The 24,954-nt window shown below is 39.2% G+C and overlaps 1 protein-coding gene across 5 annotated transcripts; it reads left to right on the plus strand.

The window, feature by feature from the left end:
* Nucleotides 1-232: 232 nt before the first annotated feature.
* LOC6034737 (cyclin-dependent kinase-like 4) lies at nucleotides 233-24,561 on the plus strand. 5 transcript variants are annotated; one of them, XM_038248244.1, is made up of 7 exons: nucleotides 233-252; nucleotides 21,313-21,366; nucleotides 21,775-22,081; nucleotides 23,457-23,622; nucleotides 23,678-23,928; nucleotides 23,992-24,087; nucleotides 24,150-24,561. In XM_038248244.1, the coding sequence occupies exons 1-7, from the start codon at nucleotides 248-250 to the stop codon at nucleotides 24,402-24,404; spliced, it is 1,134 nt and encodes a 377-aa protein (XP_038104172.1). In that variant the 5' UTR covers nucleotides 233-247; the 3' UTR covers nucleotides 24,405-24,561. The 5 variants fall into 5 exon arrangements, with proteins under 5 accessions (XP_038104172.1, XP_038104170.1, XP_038104171.1 ...); XM_038248242.1 differs by lacking the exon at nucleotides 233-252 and adding an exon at nucleotides 5,551-5,699 and having other exon boundaries at nucleotides 21,298-21,366; XM_038248243.1 differs by lacking the exon at nucleotides 233-252 and adding an exon at nucleotides 5,551-5,699.
* Nucleotides 24,562-24,954: the final 393 nt, after the last annotated feature.

The following is a 24,954-nucleotide window of genomic DNA, read 5'->3' on the forward strand; positions in this document are numbered from 1 at the left end:
TAATTTTGTGATAAAATTATTACAAAATTTGATTCAAGTGGTCACGCGAGTGGTCCTGTGTATCTTCGGCATATTTCCGGACGTTTATCGTGTGTGTATGATGTCGGAAACCAAGAAGCTCTTGAATCGGCCGGCTGGCTGGCTGCAGACAGAGAAGCAGAGTAAAATTTTACCTCTTCCGAAAACCGGTACCGGCCGGGTTCCTGTTTTTTCGGAGCAAGAATCCAACCGAAAGCTGCTCTGAATCATGGAGTAAGTAAAGAACCTTCAACAATAGCAATGGAGGATAAACCAAATAAAAAGGAAAAGTCCGAATCGACCGGGAAAATCGGGGACCGAGGATCGACAATTGTTCACCCCCACTTTGTTTATTTTTCAAAACCTGACAGTAGACACCTTCGTTTTCTTTTTTGTTTTCTTGGTGTTCGTCATCGAATATTTTGGTTTCATAAACATGACGGCAGTGACAGAGGACTGACTAAACCCGATTATATTTTAGGAACAGTAGGGTGTTTTTTCTACAGGAAATTAAAAAAATGGATATTGTGATTGGATTCTACATAGTTGTACAAATTTTAAATGATTTATAGACTCCACACATCAAGCAAGTGAAGTATTAACTATCAATCTCCTAATATGTTGGAGATTTCAAACCAAAATCAAAAACAAACCATCCACTTTTACGACCCACAGACCTTCTGTGGTCTCTATTGCAAGTTTCTGCTCGAACCTAGGAGTCCTCGCCTTCAGGAGCGGCCGTGGCCGACTGGTTACGGTGTTCGCTTTGTAAGCGAATGGTTCTGGGTTCGATGCCCATCTGCTCCCAACGAGAAAGTTTAGAACACAGAAATTAGTAATGATGAACATGAACGAAAAATCAAAGTCGCTCGTGGCGGGGTTCGAACCCCCGTCCTTTGGATTGGTAAGCAAAATCGCTAACCACTATGCCATGTCGACTTGGTGAACTTGGACAGGAATTAGGAATACTGTTACAGAGAGCGAGTTGTGGCGCTATAACTACGGCAAATAGTGTCCAGGGCATTCGTGGAAATACAATGTCCCATCCAAGAGGGTCCTGGAGTACCAAACCTTCTTAGCATGGTGCTCCCAACGAACTGTCACTTTTGACACGTCACTAACGCACACTATCAAAACAAACGTTTGGTAGTGTGTGTAAACTCCGTGTAAAAAGGGTGTCAAACTAAAAAGTGACCCCGTTCGTTTGACAACAGTTGGTGTCAAACCATCCGGGTTAGAGTGTATTTTGTTTTTGGATATTTATAAATACTTTTCAGAACAGGATCTCAAAATTTTTTCATGAAAATGTTATTAGTATCCACATAACTGATCATTGTGCAACGCTTTAAAATATGACTGAATCATAAACTAAAAAATTGCTACATATGGGACATTTATACGAACAGATACTATTTTTTGAAAAGCGATTCTTAGTAATTTTCATAAACATTATATTTGGGCTCATTACACAGCAAAAAATCCGATGGTAAAATCGCATGCAAAAGCATGCACATCACCTTCATCAAAATAAACACTTGATATTACACACTGCATGTAATTTTTTTGCAAACACAAAAAAAAGTTGCAACCGACGGGATTCAAACCCAGCACCAACAGTAAGAACTGGCGCCTTAGCCCACTCGGCCATCAGACCGTTGAAAAATGGAAAGGATAAACGCATATATAAGCTTGACATTTCGGTCAAGTAGGTTTCCCATACTGATCGGCTACATATTTCAGCGTGTAATATTACACAGATTTTCATAAAATAATGCAAAATTTATTTTACACCTAGGCCTTTTACACGCAGCTGGATTACTACTTTATTTGCTGTGTATGCAGCGTGCCGTTGAAGAGGTTATTGAAATACCTTTCGTACGAATCATTAAATTAAAAGGTCCGGTAACTTTTCCTCAAGTTATCACCACATAGTTGATATTTAATTAGGTACTTTGCTAAAGCTGAAATTTGAATTCAACCCTCTACAACCCAACTCCGCCTCTAGACGGGCTTCGATCTAAAAATTCGCCAAAATCCATTTTCATTTTTTGATCTTTCCGAATCATTCGCCCAAAACTGGGCATCGGCATACGCGAGGATAAAGAGCACGGTTCGGTAGTAAAATGGTACTGTGTGCGGACGGAGAGGATAAATCCCAAAATTACCGAGAGTACTTTACTCAGTTCATTTTCCAAAAAAGTTCATTTATCAAAAACCATTATCAGCACCGAGACTCGAACTTTAGACCTTCGGCTTATTGAACCGTGCCTTTCCCATATGGGCCACCATGATTGGATGAATAAGTGGCGGTAATTTGTCCATATAAGCCACCCAATAGGATGAACTGTTTCAATGAACGAATGAACACGCGAGAGGTCTTTTCTCTCGCAAAATAGTATTTACATTCCTCACGTTTCTTTTCGGGAGGACTATCCCCTCGGTCTTCAACTTTGGGTGTTCAAAAGAAAAACTCTTAAAATTTTAGGGTTGGAAGTTTGACTTGTTATATGTGACTTTGCCATTTCTAATCTAATCTAATCAGACCCTAGCGCAGCCAATCTTTCGAAGGGATCCTGGAGAGTGCCTTAGGTTAGATGACGCCTAGCACTCTTCTTGTCATTTATTAACATTTGTAGTGCGCCATTGCATTAGAATGCATTGAAACATCACAAGCGTTAAAGCGGCCAGGCCTACTGCGTAAAGCCGTATCGCAGAGATGACTCGTAATTGGGTTGAGTTTGAGCACAGAGTGTTCGAACAACAACACAATTCTGAATCGACAGGGGAAGAAGAAGCGTGGGGACACACCACCATACGCTCCGAGATTTGGTTGTATTCGTTGGGAGCAGGCCTGCAAAATGTTTCCAACCCAGCGTACACATGAAGCAAACCAAAATGTCAGTTCACTGCTAGCATCTGACTGTAAGCCTACTGTGTCCGTTCAACCACCCAGTCAAATCAATCCGAATTCTGAAACGGAATCTAATTAGAATCTTAAACAAATTCCGTTTCAAACGCAACAACCGGTTCCGTGTTCGAACCGGTTGTTGCGTTTGAAACGGAATTTGTATACGATTCTAATTAGATTCCGTTTCAGAATTCGGATTGATTTGACTGGGCACTGCCGCCTGACTCGTGCCGGTCAGCTGCTGGAGAATGAGAGACGTGAAAAAATGAGCTACACTCACTCAATTCGTGTCGTATGACTGACTCGTAAAATCCTCTCTAAACACTATTTTGACTATTTTTAAACAATTAAATGGTTCTAGACTGTGCAAAACAATTAAAACAACCATAACTTATATTCAAAAATACATTTCCACGCATAAATACCAACTTTTTGTGTAAAAACTTGTTTCTTTATGTGTGTACGTGCAACGTTCAATGAGCGTTGGTCGACTACTGCCTCGCATTGCAGCTGCTCAGTGAGCTAGGGCACTCACGACTGAGTCGGGTTTGTTTATGTCACGGTTTTGCGGTTCAGTGAATGGATCTGAAAAAATCCTGTATGCGTCGCCGAATTTCGCGTCAGGACCCCTGACATTTTCAGCTCTGGTTGGGAGCACCATGCAAAGAAGGTTTGGTACTCCGGGACCCACTGGGATGGGACACTGTATTTCCACGAATGCCCTGGACACTATTTGCCGTGGTTATAGCGCCACAACTCGCTCTGTTTTATGTGACTTTGCCACACCCAGAACTGGGCATCGGCATACGGGAGGATAAAGAGCACGGTTCGGTAGTAAAATGGTACTGTGTGCGGACGGAGAGGATAAATCCTGAAATTACCGAGAGTACTTTACTCATGGGTTCATTTTCCAAAAAGTTCATCTATCAAAAAAAAGTACCGGTACCGAGACTCGAACCCAAGACCTTCAGCTTATTGAACCGTGCCTTTGCCGTACGGGCCACCAAGGTTCGGTGACTAAGTGGCGGTCATTTGTCCATATAAGCCACTCAATAGGATGAACTGTTTCAATGAACGAATGAACACGCGAGAGGTCTTTACTCACGCAGAATAGTACTTTCCTCACGTTTCTTTTGGGGAGGACTATCCCCTCGGTCTTTAACTTTGGGTGCATTTAAAAACAAAAATACATTTTTTATGGGTCAACTTTGGCTGTTATTTTACTAACATTTATTATATTTTAAGTAAAAAGAAAGGTAATTTTTGTACTGTCCCAGACAATGTCTCTACACCCAAAGTTAAAGAACGAGGGGATAGTCTTCACGAAAAGAAACGTGAGAAAAGTACTATAGGGACGTGGCGTTACATCGTGCTGCCATCTGGTTTTTTTAAGTGCAAGAGTGGAAAAGTGCTGAGTCATCGTCTAAAAATAGACGGCGTCCTATATCGCCCAGCAAAATTAAGTCGATAAAGTAGTCGGTTTCGATGAGAAAAAGTGGAAAACCTGGTCTAAAAATAGCGACGCCATCACCCTATTTTGCGAGAGTATAGTCCTCTAGCGTGTTCAATCATTCATTGGAACAGTTCATCCTATTGAGTGGCTTATATGGACAAATGACCACCACTTAGTCACCGAACCATGGTGGCCTATACGGCAAAGGCACGGTTCAATATGCCGAAGGTCTTGGGTTCGAGTCTCGGTACCGGTGCTTTTTTTAATAGATGAAATTTTTTTGAAGATGAACCCATGAGTAAAGTACTCTCGGTAATTTCGGGATTTATCCTCTCAGTCCGCACACAGTACCATTTTACTACCGAATCGTGCTCTTTATCCTCTCGTATGCCGATGTCCAGCATTTTGTTACAATTCAAATGATAACAGTGCCAGTCTTTAGCAGCAAATGTGAAAAACAAACAAAAAATTGAAAAAAACGACTGTAAAAACATAAAAAATTGGGAAGGCAAAATGTAATGATAGAAAGTGATATAATAAGCCAAATACTACAAAAAAACTTAAACTAAACAAGATAAATGTTATTTAAAGTACTAAAAATAAAACAACAAAAACTTAAAACAAGAGAAGTAAAGTTTTTCGTAGAAAAAAAAATTTGAGGAGTAGTTAATTGACTAGACTATTATTCTTATTGTCCCTCAGATCTAGTCGAGACTGAGGGAGAAGGCAAAAAAGTGAAATTTTCAATATTTAAATAAATTATATTTTTGTATGAAATATTATAGTTATTCCATTAAAAAAATATCAATGAATTAATGGATTTTATTTTTCATAAGTGTTTTTTCCGAACTGCGGTTCTAAAATTTAAAATAAAAATGTGAGCACGGAGACGGACGACTCAACTAGCATGAAATCGGAAAAAGTTGCCCCGGCCCCTCTTGGATTTACTTAAAAATTTGTTCTCTGAGGTAATTGTTGTAATTTCTTTTGTATCGATTGACATAATGTGAACAAGGTTCTTAATATTATTAGATAATTATAAATTCACCATAACTTAAAAATTTCAGTTCCATGAGGTGAGTAGTTTCCTCCACCTCCCGGCTTAGGATTTTTTTTTGTTTATGCTTTTTATTACTTTGGCTACGGAACACGCCGTATAACACATGCTTGTTGCGGTCAGTTTCGCTAGATCTTTGCGTGGGAAAGTAACTAATTTGTGGCATTTCAAAAAATATTTTCTGTGGTTTATTGGCATTTGTACTGGAAAAGTGATTTTTAAGAAGAATATTAAAGAGATGCGTTACCCGCATTGATAATGGGGTAAGTTTTTGAAAATGAGAACCATTGGTTGTTTTTAGTAAATTAACATTGAAACAGAACAAGTATAAGTTTAAGTTGAAGGTCGTTCAACGCACGGAAATAACTCAATCGATTAATTGCTTGTGAACATGAATTAAATTGCGGCGATTGCGACTTTTCTCAATTATTTGATTTTTTTTTATTTGACTCAAAAACATCAGAAAGCTTAAAATAAAACTGATGATTCAATCATAGCATTACAAAAAGTATTCGCTAGTGGCACTAAAGGTTATGTTCAGCTTCATTATAAAGGAAATGTAAATAAAAGAAGTAGTACAGTACGTTATGAATTCATATAAAAAGTTTTGTAAAGCGTTTAGGAGCAATCCAACCAGATAATGAAAATAAACACATCAATAATTACACGATTTTTTATATTATTCGACAGTTATTTATCAATTTCCACCATTTTTTTAATTCATGACATGAAGATTGACTATACGATTCTACACTTCACATCCTCTCTTTTACCACGATTATAACCGGATATTATTTTTAAGAGAACAAGGAGCATTTAAACTGAATTACAATGTAATTCAGGTAGATTATTTACCATCTTGCTTTCAACAAAAGAATAATAGAAATATATCGCATGGTGAATAGGCAATATTCATCGGTGATTTTTGGTAATGTTCTCTACGGTATTGAATCAATGGATTGCTGCTATGATAACAAAATCCCAATGAAAGTAACAAAAAGGAAGCTTGCAATTACAAAAACCAATTGGTTTTGTTTCTTTATAGGAAGGAGGCAGAATTTCTTCTACGGAGAGAGAAAACTCTGCTTCAGGGAAATAAAACATAAATTATGTACACCCAAACATGACGGCTATCGCTGGTTTGCAATTTATGAGAATTGCAATGAATGATGACACTGATGAGCATTAGATTACAAGTTACCAGAAACCTCGCCAGAAACGCTTCCACAGCAAAAAAAAAAGTTATGAAAGTAGCAGCGATGGAAGGATTCATCATAAAAAAAATCTTTAAACGTTCATCAGAAGAAAAAATCCGAAAAGAACATGGCTTTCCTCTCTCGCGCACAAAAGATCGGTAAAAGGAAGCCAAAAAATCATCAGCTTGATTAGAGAAATAGATAATTTTAAATGGTGCAAATAACAAGAAAATTCACAAAAAAAATCATCAAGAGATTAATTTTCTTTAAAAAGTTCGGGAGCGGTTTACTTTTGCGTGATTCGCCTCCTCTCTCTTTCGCGTGTGAAGAAAGTTCTCAAGCGAAAATGATTTGTTTGCGATTATTCCATCCCTGAAAAGCAGTATTGTATAAAACATTGATAAATTGTACAGATTTTTTTTTCAGACTGCCTCGCAATGTTTTTTCCTCAATTGAATACTGTGTTGCGAGTCTAGATTCTGAAATTTAAAAATAATACAATATTTTAGTATTAGTCTCTGTGACACGATAAATTTAAATTTGGGTGTAAGAAATTGGTTTGTTTTGCATGTTGGTTGCCAGCGTTACCATGTAAGGCGGTGTCCGCAAAACGAACAATTTCACCAAGTTTTAGATGCTTAGTTGCTTCTATATAACAACGCCGTTTGGTGTAAAGCAAACACTTGAACATTCGCGTGTTTTTTCTGCGTTATTGAGTTACAAAATAATTTCCCTCAAGTTGGTATGCTTAACGTTTGTAATCTAGGTTATCAAATAGTGTTATCAGTTTGTAATTTAAATTATTCCAACTATTATTACGGTTCGCGATATCTGAAAAGCAAATTATCGATTATCAATCAGGAGACCCATTTTCTCAGTGGATTGCCAATATATCAAGTCAAAAAATCGTGCATCTAAAAACAACTTTTGAAAATGTGTGAACATTCTTGACTTCTAAAAAACGTAACCATTTGACCAGTGGAAAATAGTGATTAATATTCAAGCAGACACGCTTAATGTTAAACATAAAGCGACTTGCGTACCCCCAGCAGCAGCCCTCGCCAACCATTGGAAAGAAATTTAATCGAAAAATTCGACCATCGAACGAACCTGAAACCCTGGTTCCGGGCTGTATGGACAAATGGTTTGGAGAAAAACGATTGTGGTTGTTTGGTAACCATTTGCCATTACTTCCTAGAAGGTGAGCCTGAGATATTCATTTCGTATCATGTGCTTCATTGCTGTCCAATTTGGATCAAAACATAGATTAAGGTATTTCATTATGACGCAATTTAAAATGGCTGTGAATTTCGAAAATTATAAGTTCATCTTGTCATGCAAATTGATGTTTCGTTTGGTTCTTTTTTCAGTGAAAAAGGTTTTCCTGACCATATTATTCTATTGGTAATTGACCAATCTGATGAGTTATAAATGATGAAGATTTGGCAACCTTGTCAAATATCATGAAAACTTCAGTAAAATTTTAATCATTTTTCAATTAATTTTGTAGAAAATGTCTTCCGAGCCTTCTAACGTAATTTTTCAAAAGGACGTAACCTTGAACGGTAACATACTTTCATAAAACATCACTACTTAAAAGGGATTAACCATTTTTTATCAGATCGTTATTGTCAATTATGTGTATACTTACTCTAAATTTTATTACGATACTTTTTCCTTCCACAATGATCATAGCATGTACACAGAAAAAAATATGTGAATTTACTCGACACGAAAAAAATGAATCACATGTAAACTCAGTTGATGTAAACTTGAGATTTGACGTAAACGGTTGAATCACACGTAAAATCTTGTTTTTACGTATAATTTGTTGCAAATGATTGCGCACATAAGAGCGTCTGTTTGATCCTGTCGCACTTTCTTTCCCGGTAATTACAAACAAAAGTTCTCGCGGTACAAAACAAAACTATTTATTGCAAAAACTGTTTATTTGCTTTTAAACTAAACTGTATTTAGCAGTTTCTGTACTGAACGGAACTGTTCTGACCTGTTCTGAGGTCTGTCAGGGAATGGGACTGATCTTGGGATGTTTTCCCTCAAGAAACTGAGCGGTCAGGACAAGTTCACTGACCCTTTTCATTCTGTTTGTGTTCTGTGAGTACAAATATGTGTGTGTTTACAAGTAACGTAGAGTGAGAAAACTAGACAACAGAAACTACGGTAAAAACTACACGAAAACAGTACAGTACAAAAGTTTCTGACTAGAATCTTAATCTTGTGTGTAAACATGCCGCCCGCCTTGAAAGACGGCGGCTCTGAGCGTGCTTTCAACATGAATCTTCGTGCATAAACTCTCCGGTTAACTTCTGTACTGTCTTGGTCTGAACTGTTACAAAACTAATGTGTGTATGTGTGTGATCAAACGATCAATCGTCTTTTCTTCCTTCTTTCTTCTTCTTGTTCAATCACTGTCCGATGTTGCCAAACATAAAATGCCGCCCGCCATGCTGATACGGGGCTGTGAGCGATGCTTCGCTGAACCTGCTTCTACTGTTGCTCGACTGTAAGCTGTAACTGCAGAGTCGAACTGCTGCTGCTGACGGGTCCGAACTGCTGTTGCTGGCTTGACCTGCTGCTGCTGCTTCTTGCTTCCTCTCGACCGCTGCTTTTGTACGCGTGACCAGGGTGTCACCTCGCGTACCGATTGTACTGTAACTTGCGCTGCTGTTGTTGTTGAAGTTGTCGTTGTTGCTGTCCTAGTTTGTACTCCTGCCTTCACCGTAACTGTTGGGACTTTCACCCGCTTCTCAACTCATCCTCGCCAACAGTATCTTTGGGACTTGAACCCGCATCAAAAAGCGACCGTAATGTTGAGACCAGTGTGTCTCCTTCCAACTTGAAGTCATGTCGCGAACATGACCCGTACGTACGTGTTGACTGTAGATGGAACCAGTGTTCCCGAAACTGTTTACTGTGGCCGTTGAGGATGGGCTGACTGACTAAGACGACTCTCGACTTCTTCTGTCGAGTTCCAGCAAATGTTGAAGTACCTGTTAAGCAGAGTGATTGAGCGGATGCTCACGAACAGTATTTCAGGTACTTAATTTGGAGAACTGTTGGAGCGGCTGTTCTGACCCGTCCGATCACGAACGCGCCGCCCCTTGGGGCTTGTTTGCTGGAACCTCGACACCAACTGTAGCATGCGGTGATTCTGGATCGGTAGCTGTAGTGCCCAGCAGTCCTTCTGACCGCCGAACCGATGACGTGCAGACAGTTCTTGCAGCTGTCCGTCCAAACGTTGATTGCAGTGCTGCATCCGACAGTCCGTTGCACTGTGGACTGCAGCTTCGTTGCCTTCGCTGAACTGTTGCTGTGCAGATCCCTTTTCCAGTAGTCGTAGACCACCAGGTTGTTGTTGAAGATCTGCTCCTGAACAGTGATGCCTCCGACAGTCCGTCCGACTATCAGAGTGTTGATCGTTGATCAGCTGTAGTTGTTGTTGTGGTTCCAGCTGCACCGTACCTGAGTGTGAGAGCGCTGAGCGACTGATCGCAACCAAAGTTGACAGAAAATACTCAACTCGTGACGGTGGTGGGGGGCTGTTCTGGCCCGTCCGACCACGAACTTGCCACCCCTCATGCCTCTGGTGCTGGAACCAGCTGTCAGCGTTAGACGTGCTGACCTCCGATGACTTGCCGGCTTCGGCCGCAAGCTTTAGTTGACTGCTGCACCTTGACTTCCGTTCCACCGAAGATGTACTACGGGACTTCTCGACCGTAGTTTGCGTGCGCTAACTGTAGAGCTGAACTTGAATTTGCGCTCGCTGTGCTCGTCCATCTCGCAAAGATTCCAAAAGGGGTGCATCTTTTAGAACACGACTTATGCACACAGACATACAAACACAAAACTTCCAAATTGACGAGCACGAACATTCCTGACTCCAGGATAGTTTAACGGACCAACACACAGGTTACCTTACATTAAATTGCGACGACTGCAGATACAGTAGAATGGACTTAGACCGTTGTCAGTCCACTACCAGTGATGTCCGAGGGAAGTTACGCTGTGAAAAACATTTCATTAGCTTTTGAAATTCGAACAATAAATTAACTTCCCTGGTGTGCGGAGGCCTCCCAGCCTCCGCCGGTGGAGGAGTCCGAGTTCTCCCCGTGGTACGGTAGATGTTGTGTTTCTTACTGTCGCTGCTGTTGGTCTGTTGCTGGCCGTACTGTACTGTGGACGACTGTTGCCGTCTGCGACGCTGACACTGTTCTGTGCTGAGCTGCTGTACTGTTCTGGTCAGGTCAGATTCTTCTGCTGTTGCTGCGTCCCAATGCTGCCACTGGAACCAACGTTTTCTCTTCCGATCTCGTACAATTCAACAGCCGCAGATTGATCCTCGCCCGTAGTCTATGGTGCTTGACTGTACGCACTGCTGCCGGTTGCAGCTCCGATTCACCTTCGCAAAACACCAAAGCGCGAAATACAGCGGAATTGTGATGTTCGGAACGCCCGTAGCTTCTTGAACACGACGCACTGCATGCGTTTCTTCCGTCTCGGGTCATCACCGCAGAAAGTCGCACAACCAAACGTCCCGTCGCAGGAAATAACGAAATTTCCCTGCTGCACTTTTCGCGGAACGATTTTTCTTCCAACCGAGTCGACCGAGGTAAACAAATTCAATTTCGTTTGACGTTTCTCCTCTTCGTCAGATCTGTCACCTCCAGTTTCGCCGTTCCACTTTCGCCGATGGTAGAGCTGCGCGGTATTACACCGGCGCACACAACTTTTTACAATTTTGGATTTCGCTCATGTTTTGGTCTCGTGTGGCAAAATGACAAGACAAAATGGCGACACAGAACAAAATGGTGGATACAGTACGACGTTTTGGCACAATTAACACGGATTTTCGACACGGGCAACTTAACTTTCAGGTTGTAACTGACGGCATGCAGACTTCTGCAGTACTTTTCTGCAGACTTTTCTTCAGTGCGGTGAAATAGCTCCCAGCTCTTCACGGCGCTGACAGTTGGTGGAGCTCACAGTGACAACCGCAGTTGTCAGACATCAAAACAAAAACAAGTCCGAAATTTCACACACGAAAACTGCGAATTTCTTCGACGGAGCAGATTTTTGTCACAGAAACCGGTCTTAGAAGCACCGGACGAAAACTGACCGCGGATCGGGACGCGATCGAGGCGCGCGCGGAACGTCGGTACGATTACCGAAGATGGCGGATCGTCGAGTGTTCTTTTTCAGCACTTCACTTCGACGGAATGGCTGCCGGCGCCATCTTCAGCGACGATTGTTTACAGCACAAATTCAGTGGCCCGACGGACACGATCCATCGGCTTCGGAACCAGGATTTACGGCGCGACATGATCCGGCTCGAAGGACCATTTTATGATTGCGCACATAAGAGCGTCTGTTTGATCCTGTCGCACTTTCTTTCCCGGTAATTACAAACAAAAGTTCTCGCGGTACAAAACAAAACTATTTATTGCAAAAACTGTTTATTTGCTTTTAAACTAAACTGTATTTAGCAGTTTCTGTACTGAACGGAACTGTTCTGACCTGTTCTGAGGTCTGTCAGGGAATGGGACTGATCTTGGGATGTTTTCCCTCAAGAAACTGAGCGGTCAGGACAAGTTCACTGACCCTTTTCATTCTGTTTGTGTTCTGTGAGTACAAATATGTGTGTGTTTACAAGTAACGTAGAGTGAGAAAACTAGACAACAGAAACTACGGTAAAAACTACACGAAAACAGTACAGTACAAAAGTTTCTGACTAGAATCTTAATCTTGTGTGTAAACAGCAAATTTACATCATATTGCTTTTAAATTTAAATGTTTAAAAATGTTTTAAATGATGTAACATTCGGAAATATTTTTTTGTGTGTATGTATGTATGTATAAAAACGAAGTTGACTTTATAGCTGTCGGCCACCATTGCTAGTACCAACTACTAGTTGTCTTCCTTTTTATCTACAAGGACTTCGCCGCCCTAAGTGTATGGAAGTATGGCACGGAGCGACGGCGCCGAATACCCATATTTACACAAAGAATTTTAGAGCGCCCGCCGCGGGATTCGAACCGACGACCTCTGGATTGTGAGTCCAGTGCGCGGTCCGATTGATCCACACGGGTGGGATAATATATGTATGCATGTATGTATGTATGTATGTATGTATGTATGTATGTATGTATGTATGTATGTATGTATGTATGTATGTATGTATGTATGTATTTGAACCCCCGTCTAGGCAGCACTTGGCCATGACCACAGTATATTTCAACTGAGACGGTTCGGTTAGTAACCACCATATTATCTCAAGAACCTTTGAAACGAATACTTTTCTCTGGCCAACGATGTCTTCTGAAATTGTACATACATAGATCGGTAATGCAGATGGCGGTTTTTGAGACGGTGCTAGTAGTTATATAATGGTTTGATATGTTATACCTTGTGACATTATTTTGCCCCGGATCAATTCATTTCTAGAGCTTTAACTTCTATGATGGGTAGCGTCCCAGACCATCAATCCCAAGGTGTGAGTTCGAATCTTACCTAATTCTTCAAGGTTTTTTGTTCGTATTCAAAGTTCAATAGGGACGTGGCGTTACATCGTGCTGCCATCTGGTTTTTTTAAGTGCAAGAGTGGAAAAGTGCTGAGTCATCGTCTAAAAATAGACGTCGTCCTATCTCGCCCAGCAAAATGAAGTCGATAAAGTAGTCGGTTTTGATGAAGAAAAAGTGGAAAACGTGATCTAAAAATAGCGACGCCATCTCCCTATTCCTGATTCCAAATTTCAAGGGAATCGACCGGGATTTGATCCCTGAACCTTCTGTTTTCGAGGCAGAAGCCGCAACCATTAAGCCACGGAGCCGGTTTTCTTCCACATTGATCATAGTGATAAAATTCTGATTTGTCGATAGTTAAATTTTATTTGTATGATAGGAAGGTAAAATGGTACAACATTCATTTTCTACCAATTGGTGGTGGTGTGATGATGGGTCCTCCGGGGGTAGTGCCGGGAACTCCAGGAGTAGTCGTTTGCGCTGGCCCGGTGGTGGGTATAGTTTGGGGCGGAGGCACAACGGTGGTGATCGGATTCTCAACATCAATTGAACCGTCAGAATTAATGTTTACCACCTCGGCCACGATAACTGTTAGTTGGTTGATTGTCTCAGCATTGATGTTGATGTTAGCCCTCGAAATGTTGTCCAACTCTGGAGGTAAATCGGTAAAAACCGAACCTTCGTTCACAATGATCGGATTAGATTGAACCAACTGCACTACTGCAAACGCGCAGATTATATGCACCAGAAACTTCATTTTGATGTCAGGAGAAGTGCTTGCTACAGTTACGAAAATGGATCTAGAAACACTCGCTAGTTTCGAGAAGCATGTTTGCTTTTATATCATCGACCACCACAAATGTGAACCAATATCATATGTCTCGAAAGTGTGATAAGAGGGTAGTCAACAGTAGTAATCCATCACGCCACGCCATGTAAAATATTTCAAAACTCATTCCGGATTTTGGAACCCATCGTATTGCAAGTGTAACTGAGTTGTAGATAAGTCGTGATATTATCAAAGAACGTAATGAATGACTCCACCACTGACTGTAGATTCCAGTTATGAATCAGCCGTCTGCAGCGATGCACTTTAAGATACCGCCAGATACATCTATTTAATATCAAATTTATATCTTTTTTTCTATTTCTTAATGTTTCCAAATTGCGAGTGTTTGAGATTTTTAAAAAGGATAAATTTAGCAGGGGAATGCTAAATTCGCTTTCCAGTAAATAATTACCCCTTTTGAATTATTTAGCTGTTAAAATAGCACTGATGTTTTGCTAAAACAACCAAAAAAATGAAATGAAATATAAAAAGGTTGTTTTTCTTTCAAGAAAGTTTTGATAAATATATTTAAAATATATTTGGTTACGGTTTGTTTCATGTTTGTATACAAGTCAAGAAAAACTTAAATTAATCCACGAAGGGAAGGTGGGACAAGAGGAAAAAATCATCTGTCATCTGTCTGATTCCTTTGTGGACCACCGATTAGTGAGGTACTCCTGGATATTAGCTCCTGAAAAGTGCTTAAAAAGTGCAAAAATGCCTCACGGCAAGAAAAAGAGGCGGTCCTCACCAGCAGGATCGGCAGATTTGAAGAAGCTAAAGAATGCCGAAGCGCTACCTGCAAAGCCAGGCAGTTTGAGCAAGGACGCTCAAAATTAGTCTGGAAACCAGTTCGCTACCCTCCCTGTGGACGTGAGCGAGAAGGAAGAATTTGAACGACGGGAAAAGTTGCCACCCATTTTTGTGAAAACATCGTCATCGGATTCGGTGCGAAAGTGGCTGACCGGGTTTATCAAATCTGGTGCTTTACGAGCTTCCATTCGCTTGTGTGCTGATGGACTCAAAATTCTGCTACCTACCAGAAAGGATTACAACTACGTTCGGGATTTCCTGAACAACACAAAGATTGAATACTACAGCCATGACGATCCAGGTAAACGCCCCATGAAACAGGTCCTCCGAGGCCTGTATGACATGGATGTGAATGTGCTGAAAGAAGAGCTCAAATCATCAAGTATCGTGATCAACTGTACCTGGTTCATCTCGAGAAAGGATCGACAACGCCGTATGAGCTGAAAGCAGTTCGGGCAATTTTCAACATCATCGTGACTTGGGAACGTTATCGTCCAGTGCACCGTGACGTGACACAGTGTTCGAACTGTTTGCAGTTTGGGCATGGTGGAAGGAACTGTTTCATCAAGAGTCGTTGTGCAACCTGCGGAGGTGAGCACAAAACTCAAGCTTGCGAAACAATCAACGAGAACATCGAAGCAAAATGCTTCAATTGCGGCGGCGACCATTCTACCAAGAATCGAAGCTGCCCAAAACGAGCTGAGTTTGTAAAAATTCGGCAGCAAGCGACGACGAGGCACCAACCAAATCGTCGCAAAACACCACATACTTTCACGGACGTGGATTTTCCTGCTTTGGCGTCACCTGGAGCGGGATCTGTTCGAGTGGTTCCAAATCCGCAGCCATTGCCGTTGAAGCAGCGGCAAAGAGTTGCAGAGAATACAACACCTCCAGGCTTCAGTCAGCAACCGAGGGGAAACTAACCAGCTTCAACGGATGAAGGCAGCAGTGACCTGTTTTCACCACAAGAACTTTTGAACATTTTTATCGAGATGACAACAACACTGCGTGGTTGCAAAACTCGCCAGGAACAAGTAAGAACGCTTGGAGCATTCATCTTAAAATACAGTTCGTAGTTTACTCGTTCTAATGATTTTGAATATTTCAATGAATTTATTTTTTTAGGTTTAAGTTAGGATTAGTTGTAAAAGTGATTTTTTTTCTTTTTTACCAAAATGTATTCGATTCAATGCAAAAATGTAAAACAATTTGAAATAAATAGAATAATAATAAAACGAAAAATACAACAAAGATGAAGATTATTAGGCCATACCACTTAGCATGTTGAAGAAATGTAATTATTATAAGAAAGTTCAATAAAGACATATTAAATTTAAAAAAAAAATGTCATCTGTTGATTCTGCACCGTCATAGCCGTAAAAAAAACTCCATTATTTCACAGAAACTTTGACCAATGCCATGTATTGTCCCCTAAAGAAAACTTCTTGATGCTTTTTCATCATTTCGTTTTCATTTTCATTGAATAGGTCTGTACGAATCACTTTTAATTAATGATGGGGTCTAGTTCTAGAGCTGACCTTCAGAAAAAAAAACTAATGCAAAAAAAGTTTATTCTTTGTTTTAGAAATCTTTATAAAAAAACAACGTTTTCACGAAATCCTTATTGTTATAAAAATATAGATCCCGAGTATGGGTAAATAACAATGGAAATGCAAAATAATACCATTCTCTGATATCAATACCAAAGTTTGCTATTCGTTAGCCCATGAAAAAATGTCTCAAGTGTAAGTTAATACTAATCCTACCAACTGTACGGATTTTTTTCCTTACCGTACTTATCGACTCTTTTCATGGATTTCGTCCGGAATTTTTCGCAAAATACGGATTTGTACGGAATTTTAATAACATAAAATAAAAACCCAGCCCGCCGCTAGTCGAAACCCATCCCCTACCGGTCAGTATTCCCAGTGAGCATATTTACTCTTTAAAGGGATCTGACTTTGCCGAGCCAGACAGGAATCGAACCCATCACCTTCCGCTTACAAGGCGAAACCCGTAACTCACGGCCACGGAAGCTCGGCGAATAGTTTTCCAGAGATACCTTATTTCAGAGTGGATTATCAATAATTGCTCAGCAAAAAATCCGATGGTGAAATCGCAAGCAAAAGCATGCACATCACTCTCGTCAAAATAAATACTTAATATTACCCACTGCATGTACAATTTTTGCAAACACAAAAAAAGTTGCAATCGGCGGGATTCAAACCAAGCATCAGCAGTAAGGACTGGCGCCTTAGCCCACTCGGCTATCAGTCCGATTTCAAGCAGTTAGGATAAACGCATATATGAGCTTGACATTTCGGTCAAGTAGGTTTCCCATAGGGACGTGGCGTTACATCGTGCTGCCATCTGGTTTTTTAAGTGCAAGAGTGGAAAAGTGCTGAGTCATCGTCTTAAAATAGACGGCGTCCTATTTCTCCCAGCAAAATGAAGTCAATAAAGTAGTCGGTTTTGATGGAGAAAAAGTGGAAAACGCGGTCTAAAACTAGCGACGCCATCCCCCTATACTGATGTGTGTACTTTCCAAATTCCTTACAAAACATTTTTTTTCAATAAAAGATCCAAAGGCTTTCTAAAGCAAATTAGCAAATGTAGTGTTCTTAAACTGTACTGTCCTGTAAACTTTTGTTTTACACATGTTTATTGGACCTTTTTTATAAAAAATGTGGAAATATTTTCTCAAGTATTTTCTTGAAAACACTAAGAAAGAATGATATTATTAGTAAAAACCAACTTGACATTCCGCGAACTTTTAAACGTTAAACAAAAAAAAAATGACGAAGATTCAGCAAATTCAGCAAATCACGGTTTATTTTGTAAATATTTTTAAGCGTGAAAGTCATAAGCACTCTGATAGCAAGCGAAATAAGCTGCAAAAACGATTCAGTTTAATATTTTTAATTCTCAAATTACAAATTTATCTAAATAATTCCTTTACAGTTTTTCTTTTACCATGGTGTCAGAGAGAAGGGAAATAAATAAAATAAATCAATACTCTTTGATGGTGTCATATCGGCAAAATGTGCGGATTTTTGCTCAGCAAAAGTTGGTAGCCTTAGTTAATACCAATCTGTGGTATTATACCAAATTATGGAATTGTTTTAATATTGGGCCACTATTGCCGGGTCCGGTGGTGCAGTGGTTAGCGTGGTAGCCTCTCACCCCAATATGGCCTGGGTTCAATCTCACACATAACCTTTGGACGCCTAGAAATGAGCAGAAACTTGCAACAGAGGCCACAAAAGACCCGGGGGTTGTTAAAGTGGATTGCTTTGCTTTTTTTCACTATTGGGCCAATTTTTGGAAAATATCAAATTTTGGCGTAAGGATATTTACTAACAAAATGGAACGCAAAATCTACATCAAATAAGGGCCTACTACTTTAAATTGGTCTAAAAATTCATTTAATAATTTTGGGAATACAATATATTGGTATTCTAAAGGTATTATGAACAAAAATAAAATAATCTTATTTATAAATATGCATTCTCAAAAGTATGTTGAAACAGTTGTAAATGTTAAAAATAATAACATATCGTTACATTTCATACCACCATAATAAGATTAACGCGAAATATATAAATGTTAAGAATGTATTTAGCTTTTAACCATGTCTCGTGTGAGTTTTCAAGAAGCCGTAAGAGCCACCGTGACCTCCAACATTAATTTTCGTGTTTTTCCAAATTGAAACAAAACTTCATTTCTCGGATTCGTTTTCAAAAAGCCGTAAGAGCCATTGGTAAACAGAGTCCTTTTTGCATTGGTATTCGACCTACTTACGAAAAACTAATATCAAAAATGCTCGAGATTGTTCATCTACACGTCCTTCAAGTGCCCCAAACTTAAAATAAATGAAATTTTGTTTCATATTCGAGAAAAACAAAAAATAGTTTCAGAGGTCACGATGGCTCTTACGGCTTTTTGAAAACTCATCCGAGATTTATTTCTAATTTAGGGCGCTTGAGAGACTTTTTTCTATTTTCATTATAATCGATCAACCAAACAAAAAATGTCAATCTTTGTTAATTTGATAAAATTTGAATTTCAATACAAAATTTCGATATGCATGTGATATTTGAACGTCTTTCTAAAATCCTTTTATTATTGGATTTGTGGATACTATTCAGTCAGAATCACTGCCTGGGCTATAGATTTCTCATTCTAGTTTAGTTTGTTTCCATTTCTTTGAATCTTCGCTAGAATCTTCGGCTTTTTTGCCTGAACAAGCGTAGATAGTTAAGTTGGTAAACGGGTATCTAAAATGGTGTCTGTACTGTACCTGTCACGGGTTCGATACCAGTATCCCGAGCATGGGTTAATAACAAGGAAATTTTAAACTTGATTTTAAACATTTTTGATATACCCCCTAAAGAAATGACTTGAAATTGTGGAAAAAAAATTAAGTCAGGATGCCACATTTTGGTATTATTTTGGTATTGAAAGCTTTCATCAAATTCCTCTTAAACTATGGATTTTTTTATTAATTTTGACGAGATAATTAATTGATTTGAAACCCAAAAATGTTAAAGCTGATTTTCATGTGTTTTTGATTTTTTTTAAAAACGTTGAAATTTCTCTAAGTCGGAATACTTTGAAAAACGAGTTAACCAGCGACCAAAATGTGCTCTTGTAATAGATGGTAAAATACCATGAAATCAAACCAAAATCATGTTTGTGGAAGACCACAGGAATACCAAAATCTGATTTTCCAAGGGCGCGGGAATACCTAAACATAAAACGTTAAAAGTTTTGGTATTCAAGCAATGTTCAAAAATCCAGAAGACCTCAACTTGGTATTGAAATGGTTTTATTTTACCCTTGGAATAACATGGTTTGGTATTGTTGTGCCCTTCCACATACAAGACTTTGGTATGATTTCATGGTATTTTACCATCTATTACTGGGCAACCAAGGGCACATTTTGGTCTCTATTATTTGCCCAAGTAATACCAAAATTTGATATTCCCGTGTTATTTACCCTTGCTCGGGATACGCCTCTTGTTTTCTCTCCCTGATATTTTTTGGTAGATTTCGTTTTCCTGCCTGTTTCCGGTTGAAAGGATTTAAAAAATAGCATCGAAACTCTAACTATTTTTCATTAGAATTTCATTAGGCAAACTGTATTCTCATTGTAACTTTGCATAAAATTCTCATTGTTTTTTGTCTGCTGAGTGTTTTATTTACCCAAAAAATAAATAATTCGTCCGGTCTTCGTTTGCCCTTGGAATAGCAGAATGTGGTATTGCTTTGGTCTTATCCATACATTTTTTGGAATGATTTCTTGGTATTTTACCATCTATTACTGGGCAACCAAGAACACATTTTGGCATTTGTTATTATGTCAAGTAATACCAAAATATGGTGTTCCCGTGTTATTTACCCCTGCTCGGAATGGGTGAGACAAAATTCACCTTTCGTTTTTTCTCAGCTTGTTGTTTTTGCATATCCAGAGTTTTGCCTTCCTCACCATACTGAGGAAATGCTATAAAATCACTCGAAAAATGAGTCGCTTTAAAAAAAATATGCAGTTTAGTAAAGTACTTCAAAAGTTATGATAAAAAAACGATTTTGACTTGAGTTCGGAAGATTGTATTTTTGTAAGAAATGTTATACATTTCATAAAGTTATTTGAAGTAAGCACGTAAGTGTTATTTATGCACTTTTTGGAGGCCGGATCTCAGATATTTTGATGAACACGTTGTTCGGATCTCTCACGCGACCTTTCGTTGGATAGGTAATCAAAAGACCTTTTCAACGAGCATGAATTGGATTGGAGATCTGACTACCCTATCATAAGTTGTAAGCACATAAGTGCCCTGCAATATGAAGATCTGACTACCCAATCTAGTGTTATGAATAATGTCAAATTGTTAAAACACTGAAAAAACCCGCCCTTTTGTAACTATTTTGGATAGCACCCTTTAAATATGAGGAAGGCACCAACCACCCTACACACAAAAAAATATTTCCGAATGTTACGTCATTTATGATGTAACACTTTTGTACGTCATTAAACATTTAAATTTAAATGCAAATTGATGTAAATTTGAGACAAATTATACGTGAAACATGATTTTACGTGTGATTCAACCGTTTACGTCGAATCTCAAGTTTACATCAACTGAGTTTACATGTGATTCATTTTTTCCGTGTCGAGTAAATTCACATATTTTTTTCTGTGTAGGGTGGCTTAAGTAACTTTTTTTAATAGGTCCAATAAACATAGGAAAGACAATACCATATAGGACCTTTAAAAAACTAGATATGGAACATTTATGAGCAGTATTTGAAATTCTGTAAATATTTTGAGAACGGAATATGTTATCATATTAGTGTTTCCGGTAAAGTTGTTTAAGACAAAGTTAGAGCTAAAAGTTATTTTGCAGGAAATAAAAAAAATCATAAGACCATATCAAATAATGCATACAAATCATAGATGTTAATTAGTGTTATTTTACCAGTAATCTTCCTTTCAGATGGACCTCTGGAGACTCAAGTGCGGGAAGTGCCCTAAAAGCATTAGCAGAGAGGTGATTATAGCATTTTCTATTTTCAAAAGGTCAAAGTTTAGTTTTTCTCTTCATTTATTTCGATAAACAAGCTTGATTTGCGGAGAATTGATTGCTAATTGGCATTGAAAAAGTTCAGATACAAGGTCGCACTCTAGGAAAACCTAGCGTTACCAACCATGAAGGAAAGTGACCAAAAACATTTTCGGATTTTGAGAAGTTCGGTTGCGTGTAAGGTGAAGGAAAAATTAATTAGCATAACGATTTTTCTATCCCAGCTGAGGGAGAACTAATTAATTATAATTTTATTCCATTGCATTGCGATTCGAGATGATTCTTTTCCAATTTAGGTTTACTCTCTTTGTTGTTGCCTAGGTTATTAAAGCAGCATGAACATTTAAATAACATCTCTGAACCTTCTTTGTCTAGATCACGTGGAAGCAGCAGAATGGATCGATACGAAAAGTTGAGCCGACTTGGAGAAGGATCGTACGGAGTTGTGTATAAGTGCCGCGATCGTGACACGGGGTCACTGGTCGCCGTGAAACGGTTCGTCGAATCAGAGGACGATCCGGCCATCAGGAAGATAGCTCTGCGAGAAATTCGCTTGTTGAAAAATCTCAAACACTCAAATTTAGTGTGTTTGTTGGAGGTCTTTCGACGGAAACGACGACTTCATCTGGTGTTTGAATTTTGCGAACACACCGTGCTGCACGAGTTGGAAAGACACCCGGAAGTAAATTAATTGTTTTTTTTAAATGATTTTTGAATATTTTTAATTATTGTATATTTTATTAAATAAATATTAGGGTGTTTTAACCAAAACAAAAAGTTCTCAGATCACGGCAACGAGAATTGACCTGTCCCCAGCGGTTTAAAGTTTACATGGAAATTACTATGGGATTTTTGTGCTTTTCGTTCAATCGATCCTACAGGTCAGGGGACAACATGGATTCACTCGGAATAAAGACAGATGTGGTGTCGTGGTTTCAACAAAGCCGTCATACTAAGGGAGTGCGATGCTTTTGAAGGGTGAATTGTTGATTCTGGAGACACCGGACGTCGATCCAATGCGCACCTTGGGGACAGAATGGACAACCCTAATTCCTTCTGGAATGTGTTCATTGGACCATCCCCTACACACCTGTCTTTATTCCGAGTGAATCCGTGTTGTCCCCTGGCGTGTAGGATCGATTGAACGAAAAGCACAAAAATCCCATAGTAATTTCCATGTAAATTTCAGCACGCTGGGACAGGCCAATTCTCAACAAAATGGGCTGATATTTGGCATGAGAGTCCCTATGGGTATCCTCGGTTTGCTGCGATCTGAGAACTTTTTGTTTTGGTTGAAACACCCTAATAAATATCTGTATTTTGACACTTCGGTTACTCACTGCTATCCAGATTTTGAAGCGAAGATGGCGAATTGCGAATTGCCAAATTAACTCGCATTACGATGTTTTGTTTTATCTTACATTTAAATATATTAAGGCTGCTACAAATATTTTTAAATGTTTTTGTCCCCCCCCCCCCCCCCCCCTCCAAAATTGGCCCGAAAAATCAGGGGGCAAAAAAAATATTTTTACAACAAACTTCAAAATTTCAATGAAAATTCAAGGGCAACCAGCTGAAATCAAATTAAAATACATTCTCCTGCGTTTAAAATCATTTTTAGCATGTTTGGGTTTATTAAAAAATCTTAAGATTTTTTGAAAATTTTCGATGCAAAATCTTTTTTTCGATACAATTTTTGTTTTTGTCAGATCTTAGATTTTTTGAAAACTAATGATTGCAAAACAACTGAACTAGTGTAAAATGCATTTTAAAAAACTTTTTTCATTTAAATGTGAAGATTATGGCTTGTTATTTAAATTTTTATATTTTTTTAATTTTTTTGCCTACCCCTTGACCTCGGCCAGGGCCGAGGGACAAAAACTTTTTTAAATATTTGCATCGGCCTAAATTTCCATTAGCAAATTCCTTGTGTCATAAATATTATAAATCAAGAACCAGCATTTAATATTTAAATACAGGAAGGGGTCAATCCTGTCACATTTAAAATTTATGATATAATTTATAGAAACCAACTCACGATTTTTCAAATTATACAGGGATGTCCAGATAATCTTACCAAGCAGATTACTTTCCAAACTATACAAGGTGTGGCTTACTGTCACCACGCCGGATGTCTACACCGGGACATTAAGCCGGAAAACATCCTACTAACTGCCCAAGGACAGGTGAAACTTTGTGACTTTGGGTTCGCCCGAATGCTTAGTAAGTTTAGTCACCTTAAGTTGGATAGATCTGCTGACTGTTGATTTCTGCGCAGGTCCCGGCGAAAACTATACCGACTACGTGGCCACGCGTTGGTACCGAGCTCCGGAACTGCTCGTCGGAGACACACAGTACGGAACACCGGTGGACGTCTGGGCAATCGGGTGCGTATTTGCCGAACTTGTGCGAGGCGATGCCCTTTGGCCCGGAAGAAGCGATGTGGACCAGCTCTTCCTCATCCGTCGTACACTCGGTGATTTGCTACCTCGGCATCTGGCAATATTTAATCAAAACGAGTTTTTCAAGGTACAGAACTTTTGCCGTTGGAAATCAATGCAGATTTTTATTAAAATTTCGTTGCAATTACAGGGTATCACTTTGCCGGTTCCTCCTACATTGGAGCCTCTAGAAACTAAAATGCCTCCACGAACTCTAGCTAACCCAATGATGATGGATTTCCTAAAGGTATTTATTTATCAAAAAAAAAACAAAGCCGTTTATAAATTAATACCTGTTTCGGCCCGTAGAAATGCCTGGACAAGGATCCTGCAAAACGATGGTCCTGTGAGAGACTATCGACCCATCCGTATTTCGAGGATTACGTGAGCAAGCAGAAGGAAATCGAGCAAACCATAACGCTGGAAAGTCAGAAGCTTAACAGCAGAGATTCAAAATCAAAAATTTCAAATACATCTCTGCCACAGCTTCCGGCCACCCAGGAGTCCCGCATGCCGCAGAAAAATCTTTATCTTCGCTCTGATCATCATCTACCTACCATATAGGTTGCACCTCTTGAATCCTTATTGTGTATGAGCTTTACTGCCGCTCAAAGCAAGTCCGTCCCATATGTAATTTCGTCAATTTTGAGGTAATGATGCAGTTTGATTCGAAATCATGTGAACTATCAGAAAACCCAATAAACTTTAGTACTTTGTTCCAGAAAACCGTAGCAAATTCACTTTTTCGTGAAATTCTAACATGTTACCGTCAACTGGGGCGAATTGGGACAGCAGTTTTAACAATATTTTGATTTTTCTGGGTGGTTACAGTTAGAACAGACTCAGACCAACAAAATGTGTACATCCATTTCCAAATTTAAAACCATTAAATGCTCTAAACACTGCTATCCCTATTCAGACTGTAGTCCCAATTCACCCCAGATGACGGTACCTTATGGGCGGGACAAATTTGACTTACGTTTTTCTCGGCTTGCTGTTTTTACACATGGGACGGACTCGATTAGAGCGGCAGTTTATATTTTTTATGATTTGCCAATATTGTTCAAATTTGATAACTTTATTTATTGTATTGGATCATTTTTCCTCAATAGAT

This window comes from Culex quinquefasciatus, chromosome 1 (genome assembly GCF_015732765.1).
Source record: "Culex quinquefasciatus strain JHB chromosome 1, VPISU_Cqui_1.0_pri_paternal, whole genome shotgun sequence".
NCBI lineage: Eukaryota > Metazoa > Arthropoda > Insecta > Diptera > Culicidae > Culex > Culex quinquefasciatus.

What these genes read in the sequence shown, in the direction of transcription:
- LOC6034737 (XM_038248239.1), top strand. Translation starts at nt 7,649, where the DNA reads ATGTTAAACATAAAGCGACTTGCGTACCCCCAGCAGCAGCCCTCGCCA. An exon ending in AGTTGGAAAGACACCCGGAA is followed by an intron (nt 22,082 to 23,456) that starts GTAAATTAATTG and finishes CAAATTATACAG; the next exon opens with GGATGTCCAGATAATCTTAC. An exon ending in TGATGATGGATTTCCTAAAG is followed by an intron (nt 24,088 to 24,149) that starts GTATTTATTTAT and finishes TTCGGCCCGTAG; the next exon opens with AAATGCCTGGACAAGGATCC.